At 43.0% G+C, this 23,108-nt stretch overlaps 1 protein-coding gene and 5 non-coding genes across 6 annotated transcripts; 5 read left to right on the top strand and 1 right to left on the bottom strand.

Annotated features, from left to right (window-relative positions):
* Nucleotides 1–162: 162 nt before the first annotated feature.
* LOC138628627 (N-chimaerin-like) lies at nt 163–16,863 on the top strand. Its single transcript, XM_069711768.1, has 15 exons — nt 163–224; nt 515–587; nt 2,276–2,314; nt 2,399–2,454; nt 5,214–5,245; nt 5,367–5,480; nt 6,360–6,486; nt 7,018–7,179; nt 11,021–11,098; nt 11,914–11,998; nt 12,437–12,610; nt 13,481–13,558; nt 13,643–13,780; nt 13,861–13,966; nt 14,063–16,863. The coding sequence occupies exons 1-15, from the start codon at nt 216–218 to the stop codon at nt 14,232–14,234; spliced, it is 1,443 nt and encodes a 480-aa protein (XP_069567869.1). The 5' UTR covers nt 163–215; the 3' UTR covers nt 14,235–16,863.
* A 3,380-nt stretch (nt 16,864–20,243) lies between these two features.
* trnam-cau (transfer RNA methionine (anticodon CAU)) lies at nt 20,244–20,316 on the top strand. Its single transcript has one exon. It is a non-coding gene; the product is annotated as a tRNA-Met (tRNA).
* A 270-nt stretch (nt 20,317–20,586) lies between these two features.
* On the top strand, nt 20,587–20,659 carry trnak-cuu (transfer RNA lysine (anticodon CUU)). Its single transcript has one exon. It is a non-coding gene; the product is annotated as a tRNA-Lys (tRNA).
* A 272-nt stretch (nt 20,660–20,931) lies between these two features.
* On the top strand, nt 20,932–21,002 carry trnag-gcc (transfer RNA glycine (anticodon GCC)). The gene has a single exon. It is a non-coding gene; the product is annotated as a tRNA-Gly (tRNA).
* A 313-nt stretch (nt 21,003–21,315) lies between these two features.
* On the top strand, nt 21,316–21,388 carry trnam-cau (transfer RNA methionine (anticodon CAU)). Its single transcript has one exon. It is a non-coding gene; the product is annotated as a tRNA-Met (tRNA).
* Nucleotides 21,389–21,706: 318 nt separating this feature from the next.
* On the bottom strand, nt 21,707–21,778 carry trnad-guc (transfer RNA aspartic acid (anticodon GUC)). Its single transcript has one exon. It is a non-coding gene; the product is annotated as a tRNA-Asp (tRNA).
* Nucleotides 21,779–23,108: the final 1,330 nt, after the last annotated feature.

Here is a 23,108-nt window from a genome sequence, read left to right as displayed (position 1 = left end):
TGCAACGTAACTTAAGTACGACAAAACTTTAAAAAAAATTAAAAAAAAAAAAACTTTACACCGGTAACGGCGACGTCCTTCTTCGATAACGGAGCGTTTTGCCGGTTAAGGTCCGTTGTCATGGTTACCCCCCCCCCCCCACCCCACCCCACCCGCCAAGAGAGGGCGAGCCTGCTCACGTGACCGAGCAAGATGGCGACCCCAACGTAGAATGGATGCGTTATGTGAGTATTAGCTCACCGTTAAGTGAGCCGTCGGACGATCTCACTTCGCGGCGAGCACGTCGTCCGTGCACGTTCAAAGACCGATGTTTCATTTGCCATGTAAAGTCAAACAAAAATAAATATGAATCAGCTCCGTTGTGATCGTCGGTTCGTCGAGTCACCTGACACCGCTAACGTTAGCTTTGATAGTCTTGATCACTTATTATTGTTTATATCATCTCAGCTGTTTTTCTTTTTTTAAGCCAAGTTATTTATTTCCTTTTTTTGTGTGTGTGTTTCTTCTCTTTCAGGATTTAAACCAGCTGGGTCTGTTGGTTAATTGTTCATCACATCTGCGAATCAAGATGGCCCTAAATGTCTTCGGTAAGCAGCACCACACCTCAGATTGAGTCTTTTACGAGTGTTTATTACCGTTTATTATCATTTATCCTGACTATTTACCTCTATTACATTTTGATTAAAAAAAAAAAAAAAAGGGAGTGGGCATTTGTATAGATCCATTTGTATTGCATTTTTGGACATTGCATGTGTGACTCATCTTGAGTTATCTCTACTACACGTTGTATTTTATAAACTTACCATATGTATTTTAAATGTACAATTTTCTTTTTAAAAGTAACTTGCAAAAAAAAAAAAAAAAAAAAAACACCCTTCAGGTAAATGAAGTGATTTTGTTTGTCTGCAGATTAACGAATAAAAGCAGCTGTTATGGGGAAAAAAACGAGTTGAATTGTAGAGTTCATTATTTAGTCTTGTTAAAAGGGAATACGTGCCAGTACAACACCTCCGTTTCAGTGTGTCAGCGGGGTGTTATGTTATGTCTGCTTTCTTGTTAGTTTGCCTCCAGGAGGAGGGTGAGACACTTGGCCGGGGAGGATTTGGAGTTATTTTGAAGACAGGATACCGAGACGACGAGTGTTGGATAGATAAGGCTTGTAGAGTGAATACTGAGGACGCCGAGGCAGGAAACGAGGCTGTTAGTTTCACTCATGGGAGGAGGGAGAATTTGCAAGATGCTGACTAAAGGATAAACTTTAAAATGCATATTTATTGCCATTACATAACTGGATTTACTGTTATTTTTAAAAGGCTGTAGTGAAGTTCAAGTAGGTCGTTCAGTGTAGGAATGCAGGTATTTCTGATCTACCTATACAACTTTATTGGTCACAACCATACATACCATGTTAAATCCAATTCATACTTTTAAAGTACTGCATGTTGTGAAAGGAATTTCAGCATCGATGTGACCACCACTTAAAAAAAAAAACAGCTTTAAATTGGTAAAAGCTCCTACCGAGTTCAACCAAGCGACCCCCTGGGGCTTAAATGTTTCACTTTTAATTGCATTTACTACCATTAAATGTCAGCGTTGTTTATGGCTGCAGCTGAACAAACAACCAGGAAACACTGCTGTGATTTTCATCCAAGATTCCTTTCAGACCGGCAGGCCCGAGGGAGATGCTCATCCGCGGCGTATGAAAGATAAACATTGCACAGCTCATTTTGCAGCATAAAAAGGATTTCACAGCTTTTCATGCACCACAGGGTAGATCTATTTATCAAGCCACTTAGTCACCATTTTATGCTCTTGTGCAGTTTGTTGTGGAAATCATCCCTCAATCTGATATCCTGCAGTATAAACCATGCTGTCAGTGTGAGAACATAGAAGTTATTGTTTATTCAGCAGTGGCATTAATAAAACTGCAACATTTCCTTTTGCATTTTCAGAGTTTAGCCATGATGATCGTGTTTATGCTCTAAAATGCTGCTGCTCATCCCCCAGCTTCTCATCCAGTCAGCTGACATCTGAGCATGTTTGATTGAATGTCTGATTTTTTTTTTTTTTTGTACAATAATCTCCCCTTGATTCAGTTATTCAATTAACCACAGAAAGAAGATTAAACTAGGGCATTCTGACGCTGCCCTCTGGATTATAGCAAAATCTAGAGTACCGGCAGAGCAATGTCTTACGTTCTCCACAGGGGGGTGCTGTGGCAAAGGAATGCAGTTTGAGCAGCTGTTAAACCCAAAGTTGTACTTTCTGTCCTCAGATCATGATGAATACAGGCCACCAGTGTGGAAGTCCTACTGTAAGTATCAATAAAACAAGTGTACGATGTTCATAAGAGTAATTTTTTTTCAGTGCAGTGTTTACATTATGTTCTCCATCACAGTGTACCAGCTCCAGCAGGAGGCACCACACCCACGCAGAGTCACCTGCACCTGTGAGGTGAGAACACACTTCCTGGTGTTTACTGCCATGTCGCCTGTTATTCTTTAGAACTCAAATGAATCAGGTCAAGAGGAAACCTGTTCCTGTTAAGGAGACAGCAAAAATGGCATGCAGGGCAAGAAAAGTAGACGTACCTGGTGGCCACCCACCTGCGAAGATGTAGCAGCCCGAGAATCACCAACCTGCAACAGCTGGTTTACAAATAATGGTGAAAAACATTTATACAATTGCCCCAGATAATGTTTGAGTGCACACCAACACAAGCTATTTAAAATGGGCCATAAATCAAAATCAGATGAAATCAAGTGCACGAAATAAAACCAAAGTAAGGAAACTAACTAAAGGACAAAAACAGAAGTGGCAACAGAGCTCGTCCTAATAGGGCAGAGAAACACAATATTAACAACTCAAAGTAGTTCCTTGTTCCTATCACAAGAGGCACGCATACATATTAAAAACTTAAATGAAAACAAAATAGGATTACAATAATGAGAAGAACAGCGTACCTCGGGCCCCGTGCTCCTTTCCTTCATGCTCCACCGCAACAATGAGCCATGTTGCTGAACATGACTCCTTTTAAAGGGGAACAGGGAAGATCAGACTCAGCTGTTCTCCATCAGTGATTAGCAGGTGTGGCAGCGATCACAGGAGGGAGCCTCCTTCATCACTTCCCAACGGCACACAGGTGGTCGCGGCATGTTGCTGATGTCCACTTAATCCCGCCACCAGCACATCTGCCCACACGGGGGGGGGGGCAAACAACCAGATGTGTGTTGGGGTTTGTAGGGGGCAGCATGGTTTGGGGGTATCTAATAGAGGATTAAAAATGGAAGGATTGTGCGTCTGGTGTTTGTGTGTAAAGGCCATCCTTTTTGTGTGTGTGTGTGTGTGTGTGTGTGCTAAATGAGCAGCTGCTGGGTTTGATGCCCCTCGCCGGCCTTTGGACCGATAGTCGGTGTTGACCCAGTTAAAGCGAACAGACAGACAGACGGAGCGGAGGAGCCCCCGTGCCACCAGCAGCCCCGTGCTGTCTGCTGGGAGTTGAGCCATATGTGATTTAATGATGCACCAATGAGCATTTATCTGTGGCTGCTCCTTTTTACATTTGTGGCATCCAGGAGAAAGAGAGAGAGACAGGAAGGCTGTCCTTTTACCTGGACGACCTGCGCTTACACTGTGACATCAAACACTAAACCAGTCAAATTACATCACAGGAAAAAAACAAGTGAGGATGGATGACCGCAGGTTTAAGTGAATCAGTGCCGGAAAGATTAGTCACTTCAATTTAATGAGCAGACAGAGAAGATTATTAGAATTTAAAGCAGATTGCAGAGTAAACGAAAAAATAAATGAGCATTAGGTTGTTTTGGTGGACAAAACCCAATAACACTTGTTAGAAGAAAGAAGATCAAACAGATGTAAAGTTAGAAAGTGAAAATTCCCGCCATTCACTGGTCCTTTGGTTGGATTCATGACTACATATTTAATATATTTGGCTTTTAATTTGCCAGATCTAATGAGCTTGATGAAGATGTTGTCGGTGCTATATTTTATTGACAGCTACAAGTGTCTTGACATAAGATTTTCAAGAACTTGATGGATAAAAACGGTAAATCACCGCCTCAAATAAAAGTTCCACGTTTTTTTTTTTTCATGCTGTGCGAGACACCCTATAAAAAAATGACTCCATTTCACTCTGTCCCACTTTATTTCATCATTTCATTCAAAGACCCAGCTCATCCGGCGCTGACTGTCATTGTGTCTCTGTTTGAAACAGCTCTTTGCCTCCAGCTTCGCACTCTGTAATGTGCAGTCAAGGATGTCTGCTGAGCATTAGTAGCTGGTATTAGTCTGTCCGCCCCGTGCTCGGCCGACTGACAGGCCTCAGAGCAGTTTTGATTGGCGTCCAGAGGTGCACGTGGATGACTGACAACAGATGGAGAAGCATACCTCCGCTTGGCTCAGAAAACAGCCGCATCTACTCTGTTCAAGCTCAACTCACTCTGAATTTTACCATCTCGACCACGTTTTATTACGTTCCTCTTCGTTGATTCTCCTCATAAACACGAAAGATATTTATAAAACCAGATTGTTGGTATCTTGAATGTACATTCGAGGCCTCACATTGAAAGCTGAAAATCATTTCCCTCGTGTGCATCTTATTGTATTGGAGTGAGCAAGCCTGTCTTTTTTTCTATCACACACACCTGCCTGTGTTCTTCACACACACACACACACACACACACACACACACACACACACACACACACACACACACACACACACACACACACAGCATCCAAATTAATGTTCACCGCCCTTTGTTAGGTCCTTGTTGATTTATTGGCTCGACAGCAGTTTTGTTGAGAACAACACAATGTTCGGCTTTTTTCATCTGACCCATGCAATATTCTCTGTGCACACACACACAAACACACACACACACACACACTCACACACACTGGTTTACATTCATGTCCTGAAAATGTCTGGGAACATATTTAGCACATAGCATATGGTCGTGAAGCGAGTGGCATTTCAGACACTACATTGTCATTTGATGTGATGGATGATCTGCTGATGTCGTCACACACGCTCATCGGTTGGTGTCGTACTGATCCTTTTGAATGTATAACCATAAGTTGGTTGGAAGCTTTTACACCTGCATGGAGATCCAAGCTGTACTTTGTAAAACATGTGAATGGTGTCATCCTCCGGCCTGATGTGATCTCACTCATCTCTACTTTTCCCTGCAGGTGGACAACCGACCTAAATACTACGGGAGAGAGTAAGTTGCCTTTTGAATCCATCATCTCTCCATTTACTTGGATTTGATTTCACTAATTTGAGTTTCCTCAAGTGCATTAAAAAAAAAACAAAAACTCATGTTCGGCTCCTTTTCCGTCCAGGTACCACGGGATGATCTCGAGAGAAGATGCCGACCAATCACTGAGTCAGGCCGAAGGCAGCTACCTCATCAGAGAGAGTCAGAGACAGCCGGGCACGTACACTCTGGCACTGAGGTACGACAAATGTGTTGATGTCAGTGTTCTCGGCTCTTGTTTGACCTCCATCTACACCTGCCCTAATCTGTGTGACAGTATGAAGAGAGGAGCTCGTGCCACTGCGTGAAGCGTCTCTAACCTGCGTACAAATGCTGTGAGGTGTGAGGTTTATTTTTTTTATCCCTCCTATAAAGGCAGCAGTCGAAGCTTTAAGCGGCTCAGGAGAGCTCATCTCTAAACTCACATGCTCCTTCACACCAGGCTGTTCCTCGTGTGAAAGTGCGATTCTGAGTCCTGCTCAAATGACATTTCAGTTGTCTGTTGTTTTTGTGTCCGTTTTTTTTTTTCGTAACTGTGAGCTTGGAGTAGGTGTCACACTTTTTAATGGGTGCACGGCTTCATTTCAATTTGGTTTTGGGTCAGTTCAGTCTATTCATAGTCGTGTCATTCTTCCACCTGCACATCGTCCTCTCTCTTTCACTGCCTCTCATGTGGTTATAATTACCTTCCATAAATACCCCTTCATAAACTAGAGTCCCAGTCCTGGTGGCAGAAAAGGGAAGGTTGGATTTTGGGTTAATGATGTAACGGTGCAGTTTCATCTTGCAGTGGTTTCAGTGTGATCCACTAAGGAGCAGATAAAGTGTTGGCCCACTTCGGAGTCTGTCATTAATTTCTGACTGCAGACTTTTTTTGTGAATTGTGATTTTAACTTAGAATAGAGAGAGAAAAGGATTTTAGCTCCTTTTATTTCTACTTTTGTTCGATGTCTGCTTTTGAGCTTCGTGTTTTCACATCGTTGGACGACTACGCTTTGTTTTTTAGTGTCAAAAATAAGATTTACAGAGAACAGATTTTGCCCATCTTTGAGTCTTTTTTTCTGCCTCTTCTTCTCAGGTTTGGGAACCAGACGAGAAACTTCCGCCTCTACCACGATGGGAAGCACTTTGTTGGAGAGAAGAGGTTTGAGTCCATCCATGACCTGGTCACTGACGGCCTCATCACACTCTACATTGAGACAAAGGTGTGTGTTCGCATCCATCTGTCAACCCCTCCCATTGTAAAAAAACCCAACAAGAAGCATCTCTTTCCACATTTATAGCATCACTGTGAATTAACAGTTTAGCAAAGAAATGAAACCGTTCTTCTTGACTTAATAGCTGTAATCTCTCAACTTAAATACTCATTCTGGATGTTGACGTGCCAAACTGGCAGAATTTAAAAGCAGCTTTCAAAATCAGTCAGCTTGACTCTCCTAATACCTCTTTGATCACCACTTGTTTACTTCATCATCTGACTCCCTGGACTCTTTGAAAACCCTGAAGAAAGACGGAAGTTTTGCATTTGCATATGCTTCCCATTAAGTATGTATTTGTTTATTTAAACAATAAAACAGCACCAACGGGAACAAAACCGCTGGAGAATGAAGAATATTTTGGCACGTTTTCGTAAAGAGTAAGCTGGGTCACATGTGGCTTCACGGGCAGAAAAAAATGCGTCTAAATATAAAAACTCCGTGAACTAGCATGTTTACAGTGAGCCTGTCTCCTGTCAGGCAGCGGAGTACATCGCTAAGATGACCATCAACCCTATCTACGAACACGTGGGCTACACCACCCTGAACCAGGAGCCCACCCTGAAAAAACACCTGCCGCACAGCCCAGAGACGCCCGACGGACCGGCTCCGGTCAAAGACGACTGCAACGCAGAGGAGAGGGTGAGGACAGTCACATGTGTGTATACTGAACAAAGGTCAGATATCCACGAGATTTGCGAAGTGCATCAGTGTGATGCGTTCTGTTCGAGTTCAGCAGCAGCAGTCTGGAAAAATTTTTCTCTCCACCCTCGTATCCCATTGAACGTCATTCTGAGAACGTTTCGTCATCTTAGGAAGTGATGTGTCTCTGCTTTCAGAGACTGTGTAATAATCACAGTGAAAGCCAGTCAATATTTTCTCATCACTCCCTGCATTAAATATGGATTTTTAAAATGTGTAGGCACTCAGGCCAAAAGCATCCTCCAATTAACATATTTTTCTAGCAAACTGACCTGAAGGCTCCAGGGTTTTTTTTTTTTGGGGGGGGGCTTTGGTTTGCACAAGAAATGGAGTTGTTGGCACAGAGAAGACTATTCCCTGTAAGAAAAATTAAATAATTCATCACATTTCTTTGATTGGGCACGTGGCTAATTTGTTTGCCTTCAGTAAAAGACTGTTTAACATCATTCAAACTGTCTAAAGGAAATCTGTGGAAGTTCAGTAGAAAATGTGATTTGACGCTGAGATGGTTTTAGGATGAATGAAGAAGTGAGAGAGGAAGAATTCGGGGGCTAGACGTGCATTATATGTAAATATATGCAAGTCTAGACAGCATACTGTGCAGCAAGAAATGTTAAATAGTCTTTTTCAGCTCAGCAGAGGAAAAAAATCATTAGTGTGTAGGTGGAAGTGAGTAGACTCAAGTTTTTCAGGTCACTGGAACTTATGTGCAAACATAAAGGTTATGCAAATCATAATGCTCAAATATCAGCATGTATTGCATCACAGTATTTCCAGAATGTGGTTTAAAGTATATAACGATAGATAAATATGCATTTGGAAACTGAAAACCTGCAGAGAATTGGAATCGGAGGAAAGAGGTGAGGAAAGTTGCTGTAAATGCAGAAGTAGGATGGAGGGATGAGAGTTGAGGAAAATGGTGAACGGAGGTGAAGACGAAGAAGAAGAAGAAGGAGGAGGAGGAGGATGGATGCAGAGGAGAGATGGCCTCCAGCCAAGGGCTCTGCAGCAAAATTACATAACAGTGGTTTGCCTGCAGAAACCTGCTATCTCCCAAAAAGCAGACTACTGAGTACTCAGGAATCAAGTTTGTTGTCGCCTCATTAACTTTCATTCAGCCGTGAAGTAATTAAGAGTTTTATAACAGGGACGGAGAGGAAACTTTTTCTCTTTCGGAGGATGAAAACAGAAGGGACGAAATTATTCCGTGTGACGCAGAGGTTAACTTAGATATGCTAATTACAGGGCAATGTCAACTGCAAATTTTCGTCCTGCAGCTGTACGTATGTCCAGGTGGGCGAATGGAAATGAGGCAAGCGATGCGGCTTTATTCGGGCAGGCGGCTGCTGCGTAGCCCTCGCGCTCGCGTAAACAAATGTTCACAAGAGTTATGCAGTGCAGAATTCACACTGAACGCGCTCGTAGCAAAGTGGTGTGTGCACTGCATTTAACTGGCACACCAGTGCTCAGCCTCCTGAGGCCTCGTATGACCTGCAGTGCATGACCATCTACACTGCACCTCATACATCACTGTCCGTGTGTGTGTGTGTGTGTGTGTGTGGGGGGGTGGTCCTATGTACGTGTGTGCTTTCATAATTGGCTGGATTTGCAGACAAAGCAGTTTGCGGCTGTGACATTGAGATTGGGGTAGTTCTCTGTAGGGGAGACAAACACGCCAGAAATTCATACTTCATATGTTCACACAGCTAATCACCTGCTTTTAGGGGTTAGCTGTAGTTTTTATGGCCCCTGTGAAGGTGATAAAAACATGGTGATGCCTTTTTTTTTTTATGTATTTCAAGGCCTAGTTCTGAGATTTAGTTAATTTAATGGTGACAAGAAATATTGAGAGATAGATTTGAATTCGCATTTAATCTGGCAGGAATAATAATACAAGAACTCACAAAAATGATGAAGATTTACAGATAATATCTCCATCAGTAGGAGCTCTTTTATGAGCCACCCTCCATCGCACCATCCAGTGAACTGAAAACAGTCATTAAATAGCCACGATTAGTCATACATGTGTGGTGAAGGGAAGCTGAGTATTAGGGAAGTTGGACTCGTGGTTGCTAATTGTAATGGCATTTGTGGGTTAAAAATCCAATTAAATTCACATTTATGTGGGAATATTTCCTGAAAATGTCGCACAACAACACTTGATGTGCCCACTTCTGGTGTAAAATAGCTTTAAAAAAAAAAAAAAAAGGTCGAAGCTTAAAGCTGGGAAATCTCTCCCAGAGTAACAGGATTTAATGCAGCTCGTCTTTGTTGACAGCTGGCTCAGACCAGAAATGAGACAAACAAAGTCAAAGAAGACTGAACATCAATCCACCACAGGCGGCACTTAAGAAGTGTACTTCTCCTAAAGGGCGCTGCTTTCAAATTCAGCCTTGAACAAGTCTTGTAAAATGCGACTTGTATGATCTGAGATAATGGATGACCAGGGCTTTTGTTTCGGAGGACATCTGAGGACGTGGGATTTTGTATAGTCTGTTGTCGTGGAGATTTTTTTTAGTCAAGCTTGTAGAAACGCACACAGAGCAAATCCATGCAGTTGTTTACAGTGGAAAAGCGTCAGAAAAATTAGGAAAACATCAGCTGCTGCAGGTAAAATGAGAAAAAAGGAGGGAGGGAAACAAAGAGGAACAAAAAGTGTGAACGAATGAATAAAATAATAGCTTGTTTCCCGGCTCAGTCTTTCCCTCCCTCTCTTTCTCCGTCTCTCCTGGGACAATTGAGGTGGCAGATTTGGTGACGAACAACAAGAAACACTGCATCCTGATTGGCTCTGTCTCCTCTCATTGTGACCTGTTAAATTCATCCATTACGGCTCCCCTCCTCCTCCTCCTCCTCCTCCTCCTTCCCTCCTCTTCCGTATCTCTCCGCCTCTTTCCCTCCCTCCTCCGCTGCCTCCGCCTGGTGAGTGTGTAGAGGATGGGGAAAGCAGATTAACACACTCTGAGCCATGTGGGCTGAAGCGCTCACCTACACCAGACCGAGACACAGGAATGCACATTCGGTCGCGTCGGTCCCGTCTGGAGGATTTTACAAGCTCCTGCCGACGAGAGGAGATTTATTGAGTCACATTTATTGAAGTTTGGTGTCTTGGGACAGGTTTAATATTGGCTGGCTGGCTTTGGTTGTTTTTGTTATGAACTGGAATTTCAGCATGCAGCTCCATCAGTATGCAGCGCTAATCTGATTGGCTGATCTTTGTGGTACTAAGACAGCAGGATTGGTCCCGTGCTGGCTCCTCGGTTTGGGATGTTGTTGTCAGATGGAGCTTTGAAATGATTCGAGTCTAGTTGTTTTGACCTTTTCTACATGCGTATTGATTATTCTGGGAATTGTTTTCTTATTTTTGGAACGATCTTTTTTTGATTGTTTCATCCTTGGCAGTCTGATTGGCTCACTGTATATATTAGTGGGATTCAGCCTTTTTTTTTTTTTTCATATATAAATCTCCATTCTGAGTAAAACCCAGTCCAAACCTACAGGTCCCATAATGCCGAGCAGAGAGTCGTACGTTGTTAAAAGAGGTAAAAAGCAACCACGCAGGCGAGGCGAGAAGGAAACAAGTCAGAAGGGCTCTTTGTTTACCGCCGCTCTCGGCTTGAATGTCAGCGCCGGTTCAATTCACTCCTTGCCGATCTCCAGCGGCGCCTCGGATCCCGGCGTGGGCTCGGGAGCCCGTCTCAACCGGGCACCAGCCCCCTCCAAACCCACCTCCCCTGCTTCCACCTTCTGGCAACCAATCAGATCTTTTGCCCTTTCGCAGCTCACGTCGCTGGTGCGGCGGGCCACCCTGAGGGAGAGCGACTTGGCACCCAAATACGAGAAAGTCCACAACTTCAAGGTGAGACGCTCCTTCACTTCCCTTGATGCTGCTTGTGTGTGTGTGTCTGTGCATATGTGTGTGTGTGTGTGTGTGTGTGTGTGTGTGTGTGTGTGTGTGTGTGTGTGTGTGTGTGTGTGTGTGTGTGTGTGTGTGTGTGTGTGTGTGTGTGTGTGTGTGTGTGTGAACCACAATCGCTGATTCAGCTCATGGGGTCTTATTAGAATTCACCTCAGAGAGCACAGTGATAAAAAAAAAAAAATACACACACACACACACATTTCAGCTTTCACATTTAATGCTCTCAGCCTTTTGTTTGGTGCCGTACATTCAGAGATTTCCATCGTACATGTCGCCATTAGGAGGGAGCGCAAAGGTCAGAGCCACAGTGTCCTGAGCTCAAGAGAAATGTGGACAAACACACAATGACAGACACACACACACAAAGAGAACCAGGATGTGATGGAAGTTATTAGCATCTCATTATATGCAGCCAATTTGTGCAATAAATGAGCAGATTAAAACTCAGTTCCCACTATAATTTTTCTCTAAGTGCCCTTTCAGCTCTCCTATTGTGTCTCCATCATTCTTTTGTCAGAGCCTGCCAGTCCATTATAAAGATTACTGTTAGCGTTCAGGTATTACTTGACCCACTCCGGGTTATGTGAATAATTTTTCCGCCTTTTCTTTTTAGTGTGTAGCTGCTCAAATATACCACTTTGGCACATTCAGCTCATGTATTTTCAATTTTTAACATGTGTTGTGAATTCTGTGATGAATTTACATTAAAAAAAAATTATTTTTTTAAAAGATCCTCCTTTTTGTGTCTCTCCCAGGTTCATACGTTCAGGGGCCCCCACTGGTGTGAGTACTGTGCCAACTTCATGTGGGGTCTCATCGCTCAGGGAGTGAAATGTGCAGGTAAAAACACACACACATCACTTTATAATACACTTGTTGTCGAAGTCTCCCCTCTGCCACTCACGATTCAGCTCCTGATTCTCCACTGCCTTCGACACGTCACGCCTCCTCTCTGTCTGAGAAAGCTAAAGTTAGTCACCTCGCGCTGTTGACTCAGCGCTTCACGGATTTGAAATGTTAAAAGATTCAATCTGATGCCAGAGAACACACTGTCACCGTGATCGTGACTGCGTGTGGGTTGATGAACAGTGCCGCTGCAACACCTACGTTTAAAAGCAACTTTTGCCAACAAGGCTAGTAATTATACTGAAGTATCAGATCTGTGAAGGCGTTTTTACAAAAATACAACCAGGGAAGAGGCCCTCAAAGAGTCATTTTTTTAAGGCTTTAAATTGACAGAAAGTGATGTAAAACCATCTCTGCCTCTTTCTCTGTCAGACTGCGGGTTGAACGTCCACAAGCAGTGCTCCAAAGTCGTGCCGAATGACTGCCAGCCGGACCTCCGGCACGTCAAGAAGGTGTACAGCTGCGACCTGACCACGCTGGTCAAAGCCCACAACACCAAGAGACCCATGGTGGTCGACATGTGCATACAGGAGATCGAGGCTAGAGGTGAGAGAAGGAGAGAAAAGCTTGAGCGTGTGTGTGTGTGTGTGTGTGTGTGTGTGTGTGTGTGTGTGTGTGTGTGTGTGTGTGTGTGTGTGTGTGTGTGAGAGAGAGTGTGTGAGTCAGTGATTATATAATGTTGACAGAAAAAGCTTTTTGCTGCAACACTTAAGAGAGCGAGCAAACACCCACGAGGATGGTGTGTGTACACGATGTGTGTGTGTGTGTGTGTGTGTGTGTGTGTGTGTGTGTGTGTGTGTGTGTGTGTGTGTGTGTGTGTGTGTGTGTGTGTGTGTGTGTGTGTGTGTGTGTGTGTGTGTGTGTGTTGAGCGACAGTTTCCCACTGGGGAGCCGCCGCAGACGGGATTTTATCGACTCGGATTCACGACCTGAGTGAAACTAATAAGTGAAATCAATAAAAGACACCTGACTTGACTTGATTGAATTTGACTGAAGCCGTCCCCCCGCTCTTCCTCTCTTTCCCTCCAATCAATCACTTTACAACTACTTCTGTTGTTGTTCTCCTTCAGTTTGATTAACTTAAGCTGGCACAGGAGGAGAGAAACACGTTGTTTTTTTGGAGCTGCAACAATTAGTCAGAAATTAATCGCCAGCTATTTTCATGATGGATTAATCATTGTGAGTCATTTTTATTGAAAAAGAAAAGCTGGAAATTTTCGATTTAAGCTTCTTCCATGTGAATATTTTCTGCTCCCTTTAGTCCTCCATGGTAACAAACTGAATATCGTTTGATTGTGGTTGACTGCATGAAGATGTCCTAAAATTAAACAGAATATAAGCCAATGAAATATGTACAGCTACTATTTCAGTTCACTCATCCATCAAATTAATGGTGCCCCAATTTGAATCGTCCAGGTCTGCAGTCAGAGGGTTTGTACAGAATATCTGGCTTCAGTGAGCTGATTGAAGATGTCAAGCTGGCCTTTGACAGAGGTGAGTGTTGTTCCCTAAAATCATTTCTCCTTTCGGATCAATGAAACATCGGTGAAAGTCCTCATCGACGGATTTCCCCCACAGATGGAGAAAAAGCAGATATTTCCTCGAATGCTTACGAAGACATCAACATCATCACCGGAGCCCTGAAACTCTACTTCAGAGAGCTGCCTATTCCCCTCATCACATACGATGCCTACCCCAACTTCATAGAAACTGGAAGTAGGTCTTCAAGCAAGAATGAATGAGTTTTGACATCTTTTTATCATCTGATAATAACAACGTTTTCATGTGTGTCACAGAGATTATAGACGCAGAGAAACGTCTGGAGTCCCTTCATGAGGCCTTGAAGCTGCTGCCGCCGGCTCACTGCGAGACTCTGCGATCCCTCATGGCTCACCTCAAGAGGTCTGGACACACACACAGTGTTTCCACTGGCTAGTTGTTGGATTCCCTGATTCTTTCTAGCTGTGACATCAACTTTTCCTCCCTCTCTTCATCCAGAGTGACCCAGTGTGAGAAGGAGAACCTCATGTCCAGCGAGAACCTGGGCATCGTCTTCGGCCCGACGCTGATGAGGGCCCCCGGGCTGGACGCCATGACGGCGCTGAACGACATCCGATACCAGAGACTGGTGGTGGAGACGCTCATTACCAACGAGGACGTGTTGTTCTGAGAGGACAAATTTAAACTGATTCTTCCCGGAGAGATCGGCGGGAGATGTCGATGTCCTCTTCTGAAATAATGGAAGGAAAAAAGTGACTACTGACAAGGAAATGAAGGAGAAAACACGCAAGAGGAACGCTGCCTTTTTGCGTGAGGAGTGGAGAAACGAAGCGATGAAGGAAGTGACTAAAACAAATTAAGAGACTCTCTCGACCCGGTGGCTTTGAGTGAAGAAGTTGGTGGGAGGACGCAGTGTTTCCCCACATCTTGGTGTAAACATCGGTATTGCTTAACTCTAACTCGGCCAACAAACTTGAATATTCAAAATGTATTTTACAGAAATGAATTACAACAAGACGACTCTACCTGTTGAGGGGAAACACTGTGGAATCTCTCGTGTTCCTGATTTTTCTATCTTAAATGGATTCCTTGACATTTTTCTTTTCTCTTTCCATCACTGTTGGGAGGAAAAAAGGACCTGTGTTTCATCACTGAAGCCAGATAGTATTGCTTGCCAAAGGCTATATGGTTTCAGTGAAAACCAAAGTTATTACCCATAGAGCAATCTTTTTTTTTTTAGGTTCCGTTGATAAGAAATGGTTTTGTTTACTTCGTCCCCACCCCGTGGTGTCAAGGTGTCCATTTAATCCTCCTCAAGAGAAGAAGCAGCACTGGCTTTAGAAATGTAGACAGCTGGATAATGAATGAATGGAAGAAAGCGAATCAGTCACCCGTAACTCATTCCTCTGATGGAACTGAAGTGGTTTGGACCTATTGTGTTGTCATTCCTCTTTTCATTTACAGCTCCCGCTTCCATCGACTGAAGTGTAACTATTCCTCAATCCTGTTGAATCCAACACTCGAAGCTAAAGTAGAAAATGAAAAAGTTACCTTTTTCGTGCCGTAACATAAGCTTTTGCTTATTATTTTGTTTCTTCCAGTTTTGTTGCTGTGTAAATTGACTTTTATTTCCTCTATCTCTCAACCAGTCCTGCGTCATCTCACTTCTCCACCTGCCGGAGGCCGAAAACATGACGAATGATGCTTAAAAATGGAGTCCATTTAAAGGGAAGGTTTGGGGCACATTTTAGCATATTCAAATTATATTCACACATTTTTTTTTACACATCCGCAAACAGCACAGAACAAGAACACATAAAACTACATCTTAAAACCGTGCCAGAAAAACAGACTGTCTGCCAGACGACGTGCTCAGACGTTACACACTGAGTATTTGTCTGGCAGCTTCTTTTCATGTCACATGTTTTCTGTCTTGTTTCACACCAGTGGCAGGTGGTGAAGACAGAGACGCGCCATGAGTGACTTGGATATGTGAAACAGTGATTTATGTCGGTTTTTTGTTTTCTTGCTTCGGTTAGTCATTTGTGTGAAGCGGTATTGTAATTAAGCATTGTTATGAAGCAGATTTTGCGCTCAAAATGCTAATTGAAATTCTTAATCGCTTTCTCGCCTGCAATTCAGCGCTAATCATTTCAAGGCCTGTCTGCTTTATTGGCCCGAGTGGGATGAGACAAACGCTCAGCGATGCACCAGTGCCACCAGATTATTCAGAAAATTGTAATACCCTGTTTAATAAAAACCAAAACTCATAATGTTAATTACTTCGCATCCGTTTTTGCCATTCAAGTGGCGTCGGTGCTTCCATTTGAATGGTTGGAAAAACGAAGCATCTGTCCCTTCTGTTGGTTTAAACGTATCCAGCTGATGCTATTTAATCTAACTGTGAAACTGTGGCAAATGATCATTATAATTACACACGCATAAGAAAGCCCAGTGGGGGTCATGTTTCAGTTCTTTTTGATTTGTATTTTTTAGGGCCCGAGCACCGACGGTGCGAAAGCTCTATTGTTATTTTTATTTTTATTTTATATCTGCCTTCTTCCGAGAGTGAAAACCAAGAGAGAAATAGATTTTACATGAGTATCGGTTAGTGTAATGAAATGCCATACAGATGACGGAGGTTGTTGTGTTTGCTGTAATGTTTTGACCTCGCTCTGATGTGATGAAAGCAGTATTAATTGTGGGCCAATGATGATAATCTGTAATATGAAGGAGTGTATTTGCCATGTTTTGTTTTTTTTCTGTTTTGTTTTTTAAAACTAGTGCCATTTGAAAGGGTGGAGGTGTAGAATGGATGCCTTCTGCATGTACCTCCACCTCAGCTAACACACACTACACCCCACTTATTCATTTCTACCCCCATTTTTGTCGGGGGTCACTGATTAACTATTGCTAGTCTGCTTAATTTGCAAAAGTAGAGACGACCCGCCAGGCATTAGGATCCATTTTGCAAAGCAGAAACAGGTGAAAAATAAAGTGCACCCAAGCTGAGTTGGGTGTAAATCAAATGGATGTAACATAAAAGTAGATTTTTCTAACAAATCTTGATTATGTTTTTAGGTTTTCACATGTTCCTAAACTGTTTTCTTTATTTACGTTGTCTAACTGTGTACTAACAATCATCAGACTAACCCAATGACAACTTGTGAGCCTTCAGTGATCTGTGACACCTGCTTTTTTGGCACCATGAAATGTTTTTTTTTGGTGTTTTTTATTGTCATTGCTGTAAAGTATTTTCTATATGGTTTCTGCATGGTGAAATTAAATTATTAAATATGCCTTTTGGTTGTGTGGATTTTGTTGATTGCTGATAAAAATGGGCACTAAACGCAATTCTGTCAACACTTAAAGGCAGCGGTGGAATATAACTGAGTTATGCACATGAAGTACAATTTTGAGGTATTTTTTTTACTTTACTTGACTACATTTCAGGGGCAAATACTGTACTTTTTATCCCACTACATTTGTCTGACAGTTATATTGTTTAATGTTGTAATAGTACTTCATTAGTTAATTATTATTATTTTTTTTTTACTGTATAATCCTTGCTCAGGCCATTAGGGGGATTTTAGGAGTTAATGTTTTGAAATTAAATCCTGTAAAATAACTACAACTGCGACGTACGGTGAAGGTATTTGGTAAAATAGTTAAAATAGTTACGATAATCACACGTTTCTGCGTTGCGTGACGCGTGCGCAGTTTGCAGTTTAGTAACGACGCCTCGTGACGTCACGTTCGAGCTTCGTCCATTGGCTGCTCGTTAATTGGAGGTCACCTCGAGGTCATTTTCATGGACTTCAAACGGCAGGACGAACTTCGTTTTATTTTTTTTATTTTTTTTTCAGCTAGTGAGTTAAATTTAATTTAATTTCTAGAAATAGAAAGACACGTTTTTTTTTGTTGGTTTTTTTCCCGACAGATATATTGTTTATTATTTATTGTAGAGGACGTTTGCCGGCTCGTGACGCAACGGGACGACTGTTGGAGGAGCATCTTGCAGGAGGTGTTCAACTCAGACGGTCCGTTAATGTCACGGTAACGTTTATCAACTGCAATGTCTTCGTTACTTTTCACTGTTTTATATGCAAAGCGACGTGTTGTTTAATTCATGGTAAACTTCGCAGAAACGCGAAACGGTTACGACGGAATAACGTGGAAACTGACGCTTAAACTAATTTACAACTTATTTATTAACACGAGTCTTTTTATTTATTTATTTATTTTTTTTACTCGTTTATTTAAATTTGCATAAAATTTCAGCGTCAAGAAAACAAGTTACAGACTGTCCATATTGATAATCCCGGTCTAAGCATCCCGGTGCATTTTTGTTAGTTACTGGAGACTTTAACCAGTCTGGATAAAGTACTGCCAACTTTGCACCAGTATGTGAACTGCCCCACCCGGAACAATAAAACTCTGGACCTACTGTATGCTAATGCCATGGATGCATTCAGTACTACTGCCTTCCCCCCCTTGGTAGATCAGACCACAACCTGGTCCTGCTGACTCCCAGGTATGTTCCTCTGGTGCAGAGGCAGTCTGTGACCACCAGGACTGTGAGGAGGTGGACACAGGAGGTTAAAGACGCCCTGCAGGACTGCTTTGAGTCCACGGACTGGGATGTGCTGTTTGGACCACATGGGGAGGACATCAACAGCAGGACGGACTGTATCACAGAATACATCAAATTCTGTGAACACACCACCGTACCATCCCGGACTGGACACTGCTTCCCCAACAATAAGCCGTGGATCACCAGTGACCTGAAAGTTCTTCTTAATCAGAAGAAAGCAGCTTTCAGGTCTGGGGACAGGGAGGAGCTCAGGAGAGTGCAGCGCCACCTGAAGGAGAAGATGAGGGAGTGCAAGGACTCCTACAGGAGGAAGCTGGAGGCCAAACTCCAGCAGAACAACGTGAGGGAGGTGTGGACCGGTATGAAGGAGATTACTGGGTTCAAGGGGAGAGAGAGACAACCAGGGGGAACCTGGAGAGGAACAACCAGGGGGAACCTGGAGAGGAACGACCAGGGGGAACCTGGAGAGGTCCAATGAACTAAACTGTTTCTTCAACAGGTTTAGTTCACCACCCTCATCTGTCTCCTCCACACCTCACACCTCCCAAACACCTCTGCTGCCTCCCCCCCTCCCCCCTCTGCGCCCCCTGGTGAACTGCATAGAGCCCTCAATCTCAAAGGGCTCTTCCTCCATCGACACCTCGTACCAGCCTCGTGTGGGAGTGGACGACGCCATCATCTACCTGCTGCAACGAACTCAGTCTCACCTGGACGGAACCGGTGACTCTGTGAGAATCACTTTCTTTGATTTCTCCAGTGCATTTAACACCATCCAACCACTGCTGCTGAGTGAGAAGCTGCGGGTGGTGGGGGTGGACGCATCCACCGTCTCCTGGATCACTGACTACCTGACAGGCAGACCACAGTTTGCCTGTGGTCAAGACATCTGCAGAAGTTCTCTGATGACTCTGCAGTGGTCGGATGTATAAGGGACGGACGGGAGGACGAGTACAGGGCAGTAGTGGAGGACTTTGTGGAGTGGGCGGGAAGAAATCAGCTGCTCCTGAACGTGGCCAAGACCAGAGAGATGGTGGTCGACTTCAGGAAGAAGACGACGGCTCCACAACCGCTGAGAGTTCTGGGAGAGGAGGTGGACATGGTGGAGGAGTACAAGTACCTGGTGTCTCCATGACAACAGACTGAACTGGAAGACCAACATCAACGCTGTCTACAAGAAGGGGATGAGTCGACTCTTTTTCTTGAGGAAACTTCGATCCTTCAATGTGTGCAGCATGATGTTGGAGATGTTCTACCAGTCTGTTGTGGCCAGTGAACTGTACTTCTCTGTGGTCTGCTGGGGGAGCAGCATTGGAGCCGGTGACACCAACAGACTCAACAAGCTGGTTAAGAAGGCCGGCTCCATCATCGGCTACAAACTGGACATCCTGGAAAAGGTGGTGGAGAGGAGGACACTGAGGAAACTGTTATCCATCTTGGATAATCCTGTCCACCCTCTCCACCACCTGCTGCAGGGACAGAGGAGCACTTTCTCCAATAAACTCCTCCAGCTCCGCTGTCACAAGGACAGATACAGGAGATCATTCCTGATACAGGAGATCATTCCAGATACAGGAGATCATTCCTGCCCACCGCAATAAGACTGTACAATAACTCACCTCTGGCAAAATCCATCACACAACAATAACACTGTTGACTGTGTTTCTTGGTTTGTTTGTATATAATATATATAGCTATATACTGTACTGTATATATATATATATATATATATATATATATATGTCCCCTCGGGGATGAATAAAGTAAATACCTACCTACCTACCTAATAATTGGACGCAGCAAGATCTGCATCGTGACTTTATTATGTGGAAGTGCTCTGCTGCTCTCTGGTGGACAAATAAAAGAGGTGCAAGTAACCAATAGCTCGGGTGAAGTGAAAAAAAAAAACGCTACCAGTTGTGCTGTATATTTAATATGAAGGCAATATTGAGTAAATAGCATTTACAATTAGTTTAGAAGTTTTTCTGACAATAGAGTATATTGTTGAGGGATATGCATGATGGTAGTTCGGTGCTCATGAGTAGTTGAGGTGCCTGTTAAAACACTTCCGGTTTGCCTTGCTGTAAGGCCTCGTTGGCGCAGTAGGCAGCGCGTCAGTCTCATAATCTGAAGGTCGTGAGTTCGAGCCTCACACGGGGCACATGTTTTGTATTTTGCCATTATATTCACAATACTTTGGAGTCATTCATGAATATCTTCTTTTTGTAAATATTGAGTGAATGCTTTAATAGTCATTTCTACACTGTTGTTATAATACTATGATTCTAGTATCACGGTAGTTTGTTGGACATGTCCTAATAATTTTAATTGCAGCTTTGCAGGAAATCGTGCAGGTAAGTTACCACGATTGAACTTTGATACCGCGCCTATAGTAAGACTAGTCATTGAGGTTTTTCAGGTGGTGCAGCATGCCCGGCTAGCTCAGTCGGTAGAGCATGAGACTCTTAATCTCAGGGTCGTGGGTTCGAGCCCCACGTTGGGCGCATATTTTTTTAAATTTTTTTTTTGGTGTGTTTATGTGAGATGAGACGTGGTTTCTATTTGAACTTAAATTAATCTCAATCTACCATATGACATACAGAGAGATCAAAATATTGTTTCTCGCGGTCCCACAGGGTGCAAAATAAACTGGGCAGGATGCTCCTCATTGTGCTTTGGTAGAAGGCGCACATAGCTGACTGCTTGCAGTCAACAGCAATTGCGCAATAGGAGTGTGCGTATTTAAATCTTCCCGCCAAATTGTCCAAATATGTGAGCATTGGTGGTTCAGTGGTAGAATTCTCGCCTGCCACGCGGGAGGCCCGGGTTCGATTCCCGGCCAATGCAACATACTTTTAAATTTTTTTGGTTATATAATAAACTCGTGTCAGCCGTCTCCTTTTGTAGTAGTTGTGTTTACCACTGTTTTTGGTCATAGTATCAGTCTTTTGGTCCAGGTTGCCAATTGCAGCCATGCACACATGTAGTGAGGGCATACTGGGAACTTCTGGCGGAGGACCCCGTCCAGGAGGTCTTAGACTTCCACGTCAGTGCCTGCTGCAGTGATGGACGGTGGAAAAGGACTTTTGATTGTCCTCTGAAACCACATTGTCCATGATTGGAGGCGCAAAATAAAAGGTCCATTTTCTGCTGCACTCAGGCCTCGTTGGCGCAGTAGGCAGCGCGTCAGTCTCATAATCTGAAGGTCGTGAGTTCGAGCCTCACACGGGGCATGTGTTTTTTTTGCCACTAATCATAAGGTGTATTTGGTTTATACGTTATACGCTACAACAGTATAATCGAATATTTCCAACATGTTGCTGCACACTTTTAAGGGTCGTAGTTTCCAGGCACCAGGCATAACATCTCTTACTTTGAACCCAGTGACATCTCTTGTGTTGTTCAGCTGGAGTTTGGCCTCCAGCTTCCTCCTGTAGGAGTCTGTTAACTCCCTCAGCTTCAGAGTGATCACAAATAAAGTCAAACAGGTTGTTTTGGTCGACCACCGGTTATGCATAGGTAAAAAAGAGACGAAGAAAAAGTGTGTAACTCTCCCCGTCGGGGAATTGAACCCCGGTCTCCCGCGTGACAGGCGGGGATACTGACCACTATACTAACGAGGAGATGTTAAAGTAAAAAAAAAATATTTTTTTTAAATTTCTCCAGAGGTCAAAGCACCATGACCTTTGATGATTGGCCATCAAACTCTAATTAATTAATTCTTCAGGCCAAATAAATGTTGGAGCCAAATTTGAAGAGCTTTGTGTAAAAATAATTCCCTTGAGGGTCCTGAGATATTCCACTTATGAGAATGGATCAACATGAGGTCACAGTGAATCTGACGGTGGACCTTTAAATCACAAAATCAGTTTATCCTCGTCACCAAGTGAACTGACCCGTCCTCCGAGCCTCGAGATGGGAAGACATTGATACTCAAAATAGGTTTTGGCCTGAGTATCACTAAGATCTGGAAAGTCTGTCAGTGCTGCTCTTCTACATCATTAATGTGGGTCTTAAAGGTCATATTTCTGTTCCCATAATAATGTCACTCTGATGTTCATCGGTTTAACTTTGCTGAGAGAAAATGTAAATACTGTCACAGCTGTGATATGAGCCGGATGATCGGATGTAGAAATAGTAAAAAGTTTCATCCTGGGGAAATGTCATAACAACTTGTTTCTCCTGCTTATAGTGTAAAAAAAAAAAAAAAAAGTGCTGACATTTGTCTCAGTTCTATTGTCGATTAAAAAAAAAAGTCAATTGGCATTAGGAAATGAATCTGAACTAAGCTTGTTTTATTTTTCTTTCAGCATGGATAGTCTCTCCGGCATGTTAAACTTCGGACTCCAGATATTTGAGCAGAATTTCAACACTAAACCTTCAAAAAGGACTCGTGGATCACAACAGAGACAGGAAATCACAGTGGACTGGAAGGGTTGGTTTTATTTTACTCTTGCATTGTGAATGGGATTATATAATATGTTATCACGTGATGATAAAACAAACCTTGAAACTTGAGTTACAACCTGCAACTTACATGCTGAAAGAAGATTTTCCTCCTGAAATCTCTAAATGATGAAAATAAATGTTTAATCTGGAACGGAGATGCAGGTGAGTTAATAATGCAATCTTTGTTTTTATTTTCTCCTGCAGCATCACTCCTATTATTCCTGTGATAAAAAAAAAAAATTATGAATTTCAATCAATACCTCTGACAGTCGTGACAAAATTGTAAACCTCTGTATAAAAACTTAAAAGTAGCACTTTCTGCTTAAAATGTTTTTATCCAGGGTTTTATGTGGACATAAAATCCTGTTTGTATGAACCTTGAACAGATTTGCTCTTATTATTAGATGCTCTTTATTGCAACGTGTCTTTATTTTGCTGTAATACCAGTTGGTCAGTGACATATATTGAAGAATTAAATCATCATTTCTCAAGAGGAACGTCCTG

This window comes from Brachyistius frenatus, unplaced genomic scaffold, assembly GCF_029030835.1.
Source record: "Brachyistius frenatus isolate BFR_SWC_R1_liver_20210118 unplaced genomic scaffold, ASM2903083v1 Contig_103, whole genome shotgun sequence".
Classification (NCBI taxonomy): domain Eukaryota; kingdom Metazoa; phylum Chordata; class Actinopteri; family Embiotocidae; genus Brachyistius; species Brachyistius frenatus.
This window is presented reverse-complemented; position numbering and strand designations above follow the sequence as displayed.

Coding starts and splice junctions, on each gene's coding strand:
- LOC138628627 (XM_069711768.1), top strand. Junction 588..2,275: donor GATGGCCCTAAATGTCTTCG/GTAAGCAGCACC, acceptor TTCTGTCCTCAG/ATCATGATGAATACAGGCCA. Junction 2,315..2,398: donor ACCAGTGTGGAAGTCCTACT/GTAAGTATCAAT, acceptor TCTCCATCACAG/TGTACCAGCTCCAGCAGGAG.